Genomic DNA, 11,241 nt, shown 5'->3' on the forward strand with positions numbered 1-11,241 from the left:
ACAGTTCGAGTCCCGGACCTGGTGGCTTCCTTTCTCACTTTCCCTCTTTCTCTTTCTCTGTGTCTCTCTCTGGCCAAATTAAAACAAATGAATGAATAAATCAAATTAAATAAATAATTCTTTTTAAAAAATAATAATTATGTACCAATGCCACCTTGCCTAGAAAGCTCTCTTCAACAGCTAGGGATTTGTACCAGAGACCAATCGATGACCTGCTATGTCATTCTGCAAGAGGATCTTTAGATTAGAAACTCCCAAGAAAGGCTCTTGGACTCTTTAGCACTCAGAATAGCTCAGGACTGGCAGTTCTTAACCAGGGCTGATTCTGCCCCCGGGGGACACTTAGAAATGTCTGGAGGCGTTTTTTACAAAGAGCAGAGGAGGAGGAGGGACTCCAGGAATCTAATGAGCTTAGGGCAGGGGTGCTGCTCAACTTTCTAGAAAGCACAGATGCCAGCAGTGGTCCGGCCCCACTGTCAGGAGGCCCCAAGTGGAGAAATCCTGCTTTGGGAGGAGAGACGCTGGCAGTCTATCTATACCTCTGTCTTGTCTATACCTCTGTCTCCCTGGTGACTCTTTCCTGGGGGTGACTTTGGCCCCAGGGGTGTTTGGCAATGTCTGGAGACTTTTTTTTTTTTTTTTTTTTTAGATTTTTGCCAAAAGCTGGGACCAGCAGGTGGCGTGGCGATTGAGGGCACTGTATTCCCACATGGCTGACGTGGTTCAATTCCTGGACCTGGTAGCTTGCTCTCTCTCTCTCTCTGTCTGTCTGATCAAACTGAAAAAAATAATAAAATAAAAATAATTTTAGATTTTTGGCATAAGGGGGTGTGCGCTTGCCGGAGAAAGAGAGACAAAGACAGAGAAAGTGAGAAATTGCTCTGAAGTGGATAGATGACCACACCACAATCCCTTCTCCTCTTGGGATTTTGGCACACATGCACGTGTGTCCACTATAATTTTCTTTTCTTTTTTTTTTTTTTTTTTGAGAGGGTTTTGCTACAGGGTGCATGCGCTCACCAGAAAGACAGAGAGAGACAGAAAGACAGAAAGTGAGAAATCACCCCCCCCAGGGGGGATGGCCACACCACAATCCCTTCTCCTCCATTCTCCTCTCGGGATCTTGGGCACGCATGCACACGTGCCCGGCGTGAGTTTAAGCCACCAGGTCCGGGACTCGAACTGTGGTCGACTACATGGGAGTCCAGCGACATAGCCATGACGCTAACTGCTGGTCCCTATTACTATTTTTTAGTTCGATTTTTACTATAGGGCACATGTGCTCACTGGAGACACAGAGACTGAGAAACATAAAGTGAGAAATCACCCACCCACCCCCATCCCCACCACACCTTCACCCCTGGCAATGGCCACACCACAATCCCTTCTCCGTTCTCCCCCTGGGATTTTGGGCATGCCGGCACACACACTTCGCGGTACTCAAACTGTGGTCAGCCATGTGGGAGACCAGAGCCTTAACTACCACTCCACCTGTTGGTCCCTTTACTACTATATTTAATGAGAGAGAGAGAGAGAGAGAGAGAAAGAAAGTAACCGCCAAGTCTGGAACTGGAACTCCCACATGGCGAAGGGCCATCTGGGAGTCCAACGCTTTAGCCACCACGCCCCCTGCTGGCCCCAGGCCGTAGTACCTTAATAAATGCTGAATGAATGACTACTCAGTGGGGCTGCAGCGGGACAGAAGGTCATCTTCCAGCTCCCCGCCTGGGTGGAACTAGCGGGAAGCAGGACAGACCGCAGGAGGGACTTCCCATCCGCCATACCTTGGCGATGATGGGTGACGGTGTCCCAGGGCACCTGCCCTCGCCCTCCCTGAGCCCCGCGTGTCCCGCAGATCCTGCTCCTGGCCTTCCTGAAGCTCATCGATGAAGGCAGCCACATGGTGATGTTAGAGTGTCCAGAGACCGTCAACACGCTGCTGCACGAGTTCCTGCTCTGGGAGCCCGAGCCCTCGCCCAGGGCTCTGCCCGAGCCCCTACCGGCGCCTCCGGAGGAGAAGAAGTAGCCACCGGGCCGCCAGGGCATTGCTTGGTGAGCAGAGCTGCAGGACGAGGAGACCGGGGAGAGCTCGCGTCTGGTCTGCAGCGCGGACCGCCTGGGCGGGGCCGTTCGCTCTGGTGGGCGTGGTCAAGTCAGGGACACGCCCCCAGGCCGGCTGGGCAGGGCGTGGCATCGGAGGGAGCCAGGTGCACTCTGAGCTCTCTGCTTTCGTCCTGCGGCGCCATCAGTTCGAGTTCGGGGCCGCAGCCAGGACCCCCGCGGAGGATGACCTTGTACAGAAGTCCCCTGCCTACCCTCCCCTCAACTCCATGGCCGAGGAAGGCCCCTCACCCTACGCTCTCTATCTTCCGTGTCAGCTGTGCTTAATCCTGGGATCACGGAGCCCCGCAGGGACTCCGAGGCCCATTCCATTGCCCAAGACCTCACTCCCCCCGCCCCCATTCCTCGGCGCTGGGAGCTATTGTTGCCCAAGGGGGGAGGGATGGGGGGAGCTGACGCCACCGAATCTGCACATCTCAACCTTGTAACTCAATAAAAAAAAAAGACAATCGGAATCTCCAGACCTCCTTAAACCTCAGGGGCCTCATCTACGGACTTAGAGGAGTGTTGGTGCCTATTCCTCAGATCCGGGGTTGCATCTTGAAGACCCGCAGACTTCCTAAGGCAGGGTTTGCTGGGGTATGTTCTCAGCCATAGTCTCAAGGACTGAGCTCCCTGGCTCTGTCAGGAGAGAGGAGGTTCAATGGAGGATGGGGTGAGGATTTATGGAGGTTGCATGAGATTCGTGTGTATACCAGGTCTTACACCGCGTGCCTGACACCCACGGGTTCATTTGTCTCCTGGCCATGCCCTGCCCAGTCAGTATCTCTCTCTGTCTTAACATTTTTTTTAAGAGAGATTTTTTCTTTTTGGAGAGGTTTTTGCTATAGGGCATGTGCGCTCGCCAGAAAGAGACAGAGAGACAGAAAACGAGAAATCACCCCCCAGCGGGGATAGCCACGCCACAATCCTTTCTCCTCCATTCTCCTCTTGGGATCTTGGGCACGCACGCACACGCGCCCGGCGTGAGTTTAAGCCACCGGGCCCAGGACTCGAACCGTGGTCGACTACATGGGAGTCGAGCGACATAGCCATGACGCCAACTGATGATCCCCTCTTATTATTTTTAAGCTTGCTATAGGGCATGTGTGCTCACGGCAAAGGGCGAAAGCAAGCCACCGGGTCCAAGACTCCAACCGTGATCCGTGATGTAGTTTTCAGCGCCTTAACTTCCATGCCACCTGCTGGCCAGACATTTTTAATTGCCATAACTGGGGACAGGCTGCTGCTCTGCGGGCAGAAGCCCTGGATGCACATCCTACTGTGCACAGGAAATCCCTCGTCACAGAATGATCCAGCCCCAAACGTCATTAGGGCAGAGGTTTGGGGTGCCTTTGGACAAATCCCATCTCCTTAGGGAATTTTGGGGATCTCTGGGTTCTTTTCCAAAGACGTCTGTGTATTCCGGGGTGACGGCACGGTAACTGCTAGCGCTTTAGCAGAGCCGGTGTCTGGACAGCCTGCCTGTTTTACTGAGGAGGAATCGGAAGCAGGGGACAGGTGCATCGCCCCTGAGCTGCCATTCTCTGAGAGCAACCTGGGACGTCCCTTGGGGAAATCCTAGACAGGTGGAACCGCCCCCTGGCTACAGCCCGCCTGCTGCGGGACCTGATTCGCTGAAGCCTGATGATTGGCAAGCCCTAAAGCTAATGAGGTAGCAGAAGTCCTAAAATCTCTAAACCATGGGAATTTTTATATTATTATTATTCATTTCTTATTATTATTGTTAACTTGTTATAGAGCACATGTACTCACCAGAACTAGAGAAAGAGAGAGTGTGAGAGAGGAAAGTTAAAAAGCAAGGCGCCAGGTCCGGGACTCAAACCCCTGCCTGGCACCTTCACAAATACACCACCTGCTGGCCCACCATGGGCTCTTAAAAAAGCAATTTTTTTTTTAAAGAAATATTTATCGGGGCTAGCAGGTGGCGTGATGGTTAGGGGCGTTGGATTCCCACACGGCTGACCATAGTTCAAGTCCCAGACCAGGTGGCTTGCTTTCTTACTTTCCCTCTCTCTCTCACTCTGTCCCTTTCTGGTCAAATTTAATTCTTTTTTCAAAATATTTATTTAATTTTATTTATTAATATTTTTAAGTTTTGCTATCGGGCATGTGTACTCACCAGAGAGAGACAGAGACAGAGAGAGAGGGAAAGTGAGAAAGCAAGCCGCCAGGTCCAGACTTGAACCGTGGTCTGCCAAGTGGGAAGTCCAACGCTCTCAGCCACCATGCGCCGCCTACTGGTCCCTAAAAAAGCAATTTCTGGAAACCCCTCTCCTCACTCCCCAAACTGGACCACAGACGTCCCTGCATTAATATCCAACCAGGACCGCGGTTTGGTATTCCAGAGCCCTTGGCCAGTTTGAGAAGGATCTCAGAGCGTCGCTGGGGAAGTCGCGGTTAAGTCCGTGTAAAAGTAGTTCGAACCGGTTCAGAGGCAATGCCAGGAGGCCAGGGTGGCACAGCGAACCTTGGCCCTGCCCACCTCCCGTTCCTCTGTACATTTCCCACCGGGGCCTCAGCCACATTCGGTACCCGGTACCCGCATGCCCTCAGGCACCCCCACAGTGACCCCCAGGACAGGGTCCTACCATTCAGTGCCACTATTGTACAATTAAAGAAACTGAGGCTCGGGACCAGCAGTTAGCATAATGGCTATGTTGCTGAACTCCACCACTCGACAGCGGTTCAAGTCCTGGACCCGGTAGCTTAAACTCACGCCGGGTGCATGTCTGTGCGTGCCCAAGATCCCCAGAGGAGAATGGAAAAGGGATTGCAGCGTGGCCATTCCCCTCTGGGGGGTGATTTCTCACTTTCTGTCTCTCTGTCTCTCTGTCTTTCTGGCGAGCGCATGTGCCCTACAGCAAAAAAAGAAACTGAGGCTCAAACAGATAAATTATTAGTCTGAGCAATGACCTTGTTTTTTTTTTTTTAAATAAGAATTATGTTATTTGCCTTTAGTTAGTTTAATTTGACCAGAGAGGGACAGAGTGAGGGCGCATGAGAAAGTAAGAAAGCAAGCCATCAGAAACGGGACTCGAACCATGGTCAGCCATGTGGGGAGTCCAACGCCCTCAGCCACCATGCCACCTGCCGGCCCCATCAGTGAACCTGTCTCTGGAGTTGGGCATGGAGCTTTGCTGGAGCTGTGATAGTACCCCGCCCTCCCACCATGTGGGTCCCCTCTGTCTACATGACGGTGGACTTGGGATTGGGGCACTGGACTCCCACATGGTCAATTGTGGTTCAAGTCCTGGATGGGGTGACTTGCTTTCTCACTTTCTTTTTCTCTCTCTGGTCAAATTAAAATTCTAATAAGAATTTTTTAAAAAACTGGGGCCAGCCGATGGTCTGGTGGTTCAAGTGCTGAACTCCCACATGGCTGTCCATGGTTTGAGTTCCGACCTGGTGGCTTGCTTTCTCACTTTCCCTCTCTCTCTCTTCCTGTCTCTCTCTAGTCAAATGGAAAATAATAACAGTAATAGTAATAGTAATAATAAAATTAAAGCATAATTATTTTTAAAATAATGATCATGTTTAAAAACAAAAAATTAATTGGAACCAGCAGGTGTCGTGGTGGCTAAGGTGCTGGACATTCCCACATGGCTGACCACAGTTTGAGTCCCAGACCAGGTGGCTTGCTTTCTCAGTTTCCCTCTCTCTCTCTGTGTCTCAGTGTCTTTCTCTACTAAAATTAAGAATAAATTTAAATTAAATTAAAAGAGGGACCAGCAGTTAGCATAATTGCTATGTCGCTGGACTACCATGTAGTCGACCACAGTTTGAGTCCCAGACGTGGTGACTTAAACTCACGCTGGGCGCGTGTGCGCCCAAGATCCTGAGAAGAGAATGGAGGAGAAGGGATTGTGGCGTGGCCATCCCCCCTGGGGGGGTGATTTCTCACTTTCTGTCGCTCTTTCTGGCAAGCACATGTACCCTATAGCAAAAACCTCTCCAAAAATAATAAATAAATAAAAAGAGAGAAAAAGTGGATTCTGTCCACTTAGAACCAAACTTGCACAGTGTTCCGAAGAACCTTCTGGTTCCCCAGTTGCACACACACACGTGCACACACACACACACACACACACACACACATACACCTGCCGTCTGAAGCCAGAGATGGGGGCTGCTCTCCGCTCGGGGCAGCTGGGGCATTCAAGCACCCGGATCTCTATCCGGGTGGGAAGTTCGGTTCTGCAGAACTCAGCCACGGGCCTGGATGTCCTGGGGTCGTAATTCTCGCTGGCCCTCAGCCAGGAAGACAAGAAGGGCCCGATGCAGCAGGTGCACCCCCAAGCGGCGGCGGGGAGGGGGTGGCCAGCCCGCCGCCACACCGTAATAGTGACCTTGCTTCTGGTTGGTCAGCGTCCGGATCCCTGGAGAGATGGAAGACGGGGTTACAGGGCCGCAGCCCCAGGGGCCTCCTCACCCCTGAGGAAATTGGGAGTATTGCCCTCAGGCAGGGATAAACCAATGGAGCAACATGCGTGCCTGACCAGGGACAGAGGGAGTGCTCAGTGAGTTGAGAGTCTGGCAAGTGGCATGGTGGTTGAGGCACGGGACCCCCACATGGCTGATCCTGGTTCAAGTCCTGGACCTGGCTGCTTTCTTTCTCACTTTCCCTCCCTCTTTCTCTCTCTCTGGTCAAATTTTAAAATAATAATAATAATAGGAGCCAGCAGGTGGCATAGTGGTTAAGGCACTTAACTCCCACGTGGTTGATTGTAGTTCGAGTCCTGGACCCGGTAACAAAACTCACGCCAGTCGCGTGTGTGTGCGTGCCCAAAATCCCGAGAGGAGAATGGAGGAGAAGGGATCACAGTGTGGCCATCCCCCCCGGGGGGTGATTTCTTGCTTTCTGTTTCTCTGTCTCTCTCTGTCTTTCTGGCGAGTGCACATGCCCTATAGCAAAAACCTCTCAAAAACAAAATTATTTATGGAATCAGCAGGTGGCATGGTGGTTAAGTCGCTGGAAACTCCCACATGTTTGATCATGGTTTGAATCCTGGACCTGGTGGTTTGCTTTCTCTCTCTCTCTCTCTCTCTGTTTTGCTCTGGTCAACTTCAGAGAATGATTTATTCATTTATTTCCATTTATTATTATTATTCGTTTAATTTGAACAGAGAGAGTCAGAGAGAGTGATAAAAGGAGAAAGCATGCCGCCAGGTCCGGGATTCGAACTGCATTCAACTACATGGAAGTCCAGTAACATAACTATTATGCCATCTGCTGATACTATTATTATTATCTTTAAAATTGACCAGAGAGAGACAGAGAGAGAGAGAAGAGAGAGAGAGAGAGAGAGAGAGAGAAGGGGAAAGCCAGAAAGCAAACCGCCAGGTCTAGGACTCGAACTGCAGTTGGCTATGTGAGAATCCAGCACCTTAACAACCGCACCACCTGCTGGCCCCAAATTAAATAATGCTACTTGGGGTCAGCAGGTGGCACAGTGGTTAAGGGCACTGGACTCCCCACATGGTCGACCATGGTTCAAGTCCCGGACCTGGAGACTTGCTTTCTCATTTTCTCTTGTGCTGTCCCTCTCTGGTCAAAATTAAAATAAATAGGGAACCAGCAGTTAGCGTCATGGCTATGTCGCTGGACTCCCACATAGTCGACCGCGGTTCGTGTCCCGGACCCGGTGGCTTAAAAAACTCACACCAGGCGCGTGTGCGTGTGTGCCCAAGATCCCGAGAGGAGAATGGAGGAGAAGGGATTGCGGCGTGACCATCCCCCCTGGGGGGTGATTTCTCGCTTTCTGTCTCTATGTCTCTCTCTGTCTGTCTGGCGAGCGCACGCGCCCTACAGTGAAAATCTCTCTCTCAAAAAAAAAAATTAAAATAAATAAATAAATATATAAAGTTAATTTTAAAACAAAAACAAAAACTCCAACTTAAAACGATACTTGTTCATTGAATGAATAAAGAGCCCCGAGAGGGAGCTGGTAGGTAGGATGCCCCCAGGTGACGCCTGCCCCACACACCAGCTACCTACCTAGCGCATCCACCAGACACGCTTCCCGAGTATACGCCTCTACCGCCACCACGTGCTGGAAACAGTGCAAGGAGACCACGCCGCGGCCGCTGGCCCAGATGTCCAAGATCCGACGCACCTTGGGGCAGACCTGTGGGCACGGGCAGAGTCAGGACTCAGCCCCCAAATACCCTTCTCCCTGTCTCTGTGCATGGCCTGGCTGGCCCTACCAGACTCTGATCCCTGTCCTCACACCTGTTTTCCTGGCTGCCCACGGCGGCCAAGGGCCTCCCAGAGGTGGAAATCCGGCCGGGACCGCGTCCCCTTGCCCACGTAGAAGATGGCTCGGACGAACATCTGAAGGCGCTCAGCTGGGGTCAGTGCAAAGGCACGGGCCGGCAGGTCCTGAGTCTCCCTGAAGGAAGGAGGCAGAGCAGAGAGGGACGAATGACAAACAGTGGCCCCAGGGAGAGTCTCTAAAGTATAGAAAAATTAGAACCCATGCCCAGTGATATAGCTTTGTAGGACCAGAGAGGGGTGGCTGTTCCCTGAGGATACTCAGTAACTTGAATGGGGTTCAACCACCTTTTATAAAGAAGCTGCTGGAAGGGGTCAGCAGGTGGCGTGGTCACTAAAGTGCTGGTCTCCTACATGGTTGACTGCGGTTTGAGTCCTGGACCCGGTGACTTGAGGATCCAGGCGTGTGTGCATGCGTGCCCCCAAATCCCAGGAGGAGAATGGAGGAGAAGGGATTGCAGTGTGGCATCCCCCGTGGGGGGGTGATTTCTCACTTTATCTCTTTCTGTCTCTCTCTGTTTCTTTCCAGTGAATACAAGTGCCCTATATGATTAAAACCTTAGAAGGGAAGAAAAAAGAATAGGGAAGGGAAGGGAAAGGAAGGAAGGGAAGAAAGGGGGGAGGGAGGAAGGAAGAAAAGAAAGAAAAGAAAAGAAAAGAAAAGAAAAGAAAAGAAAAGAAAAGAAAAGAAAAGAAAAAAGAAAAGAAAAGAAAAGAGAGAGAGAAAGAAAGAAAAATAAAAGGAAAAGAGGGGCCAGCAGGTGGCTTGGTGGTTAAGGTGTTGGACTCTGAAACAGTCAACTGCAGTTCGAGTCTTGGCCTTAACGGTTCACTTTCTCACTTTCCCTCTCTCTGATCAAATTTTAAAAAGAATGACAATAGGGACCAGCAGATGGTGTAGTGGTTACATCACTGGGCTCTCATGTAGTCAACCGAGTTCGAGTCCTGAACCCAGCAGCTTAAAACACACACCAGGCATGTGCGTGCATGCCCAAAATCTCAAGAGGAGAATGGAGGAGAAGAGACTGTGGCATGGTCATCCCCCAGGGGATGATCTCTCACGTTCTGTCTCTGTCTCTCTAGTGAGAGCGCATGTGCTCTATAGCAAAAATCTCTCTCCAAAATAATTAGTAATAATAATAACAACATTAATCATAAACAAAATTAAATAATTCTATAAAAAGAAAGGGACCCAGCAGTTAGCATAATGGCTATGTCACTGGACTCTCAAGTAGTCGATCACGGTTCGAGCCCCGGATCTGGTGGTTTAAACTCACGCCGGGCGCGTGTGCGTGCATGCCCAAGATCCCGAGACGAGAATGGAGGAGAAGGGATTGCGGCGTGGCCATCCCCCCTGGGGGGTGATTTCTCACTGTCTCTCTGTCTTTCTGGGGAGAGCACGCTCCCTGTAGCAAAAACCTCTCCAAAACAAAAATTAAAAAAAGAAAGAAAGGAAGACAGAAAACCAAGCCCGCTGTGTGCTAGCTCCATCCGGGTCTTCCCTGCCGGCATACCTGGGGTCCAGGAGCAGATATGTGAAGCTGGACTTCACGACCCCCTCGCGCCACCTCCTGGTGGGATCCGGCCGCTCAAATTGCCGGGCCAGGGCGTCCTCATCTCCCTGGGCGTCTGGGATCCGGCCGGTCCTCAGGGCCTCAGCCAGTTCCGGGCTGCGCCCTGCAAAGTCTGGGACTAGGAGGGGAAACTGAGTCAAGGGAGGAAGAGGCAGGGACAGAGCTGCTGGGACTGAGCCACGATTCCTGGAGGCTCCTTGGACCCCAGATGCCCGGGAAGGACTAACCAGAAGCCGCCTGCGCTTCCTGGAGCCGCTGCAGGTGGTGGCGCCAAGTCAAAGGTGTGACGGGGCCAGGACTCTCGCCAAGTGCTCGGAGTCCCTGCATCCGCTCCAGATCACACACAGGGGGGACAGGGTCCCTGCCCCCCAAAGAACTTTCCTCGTCCTCCGTCAGCCAGAGGGCTGCCGCGTCACTGTCCAGGCACGTCTGCTCGTCGTGTGTCTGGAGGATAGCTGGTCGCCTGGGGGGTTCAGACCGCGGTTCCTGCAGAGGGCTCAAGGCTGGGCTCCCGTCCAGCAGAGACGTCCAGGAGGGGGACAGCTCAAAGCCATTAGCAACGGGTGAGGTCAGAGTCAGGCCCTGCAGACGAGCACTTAGCTCTGCCTCCCCGCCAGGCGTTATGGCTCCTTGCGCCCCCTGGAGGTTACCCCGAGATCTGGGTACTGTCTGGGTGGGTTGTATACCAGCCGGGTCTGCCACTGGGTCTCTGGCTTCAGAGACCTCCACCGCGGTGACAAAGGAGGCATCTGAGCTACAGTCCCAGAGTGGTGACGCGGGAGGCCTATCCGGAGACTCATTTGCAGCCTCAAGAGAGGCAGGGAGGCTGGGAAGTCCCAGATCAGCCTCCAGGTCCGTGTTCTGGTTGTCACCTCTGGCTGGCTGGCTTTGGAGTGTAGTAGAGCCCAGTGTCCCATCAGGAGGTCCAGAGAGAGCTGAGTCTGGAGATAAAAGCAGGAGTCAGGGGACCACCAGATGGTGTAATGGTTACATCTTTGGACTCCCACGTAGTCGACTGTGGTTCAAGTCCCAGACCCGGTGATTTAAAACTCACACCTGGCATGTGCGTGTGTGCCCAGGATCCCGAGAGGAGAATGGAGGAGAAGGGACTGAGACGTGGCCATCCCCCCCGGGGGTGTGATTCTCGCTTTCTGTCTCTGTCTCTCTCTGTCTCTCCAGTGAGTGCACATGCCCTATACTAAAAACATCTCTCTTAAAAAAAAAAAAAAAAACAAAAAACCGGGCCAAAGAGTGGGTGAAACGCCTGGGCGC

At 52.1% G+C, this 11,241-nt stretch overlaps 2 protein-coding genes across 5 annotated transcripts in view; one reads left to right on the forward strand and one right to left on the reverse strand.

Moving 5' to 3' along the window:
* Positions 1-2,576, forward strand: part of ABHD8 (abhydrolase domain containing 8) — a 15,004-nt gene extending 12,428 nt beyond the window's left edge. For 3 of the 4 annotated variants that reach the window (XM_027771304.1, XM_027771306.1, XM_027771305.1), the window contains exon 5: positions 1,856-2,576. In XM_027771304.1, coding sequence (XP_027627105.1) covers positions 1,856-2,026 — 171 coding nt within the window. In that variant the 3' untranslated portion in view covers positions 2,027-2,576. The remainder of the gene's footprint in view (positions 1-1,855) is intronic. The other variant, XM_006147134.3, reaches the window with a different exon arrangement.
* A 3,631-nt stretch (positions 2,577-6,207) lies between these two features.
* Positions 6,208-11,241, reverse strand: part of ANKLE1 (ankyrin repeat and LEM domain containing 1) — a 6,797-nt gene continuing 1,763 nt past the window's right edge. Inside the window, 5 exon segments of the mRNA XM_027771288.1 lie at positions 6,208-6,500; positions 8,120-8,249; positions 8,354-8,513; positions 9,910-10,087; positions 10,197-10,910. Coding sequence (XP_027627089.1) covers positions 6,328-6,500; positions 8,120-8,249; positions 8,354-8,513; positions 9,910-10,087; positions 10,197-10,910 — 1,355 coding nt within the window. The 3' untranslated portion in view covers positions 6,208-6,327.

This window comes from Tupaia chinensis, unplaced genomic scaffold, assembly GCF_000334495.1.
Source record: "Tupaia chinensis unplaced genomic scaffold, TupChi_1.0 Scaffold000201_1, whole genome shotgun sequence".
Lineage (NCBI taxonomy): Eukaryota > Metazoa > Chordata > Mammalia > Scandentia > Tupaiidae > Tupaia > Tupaia belangeri.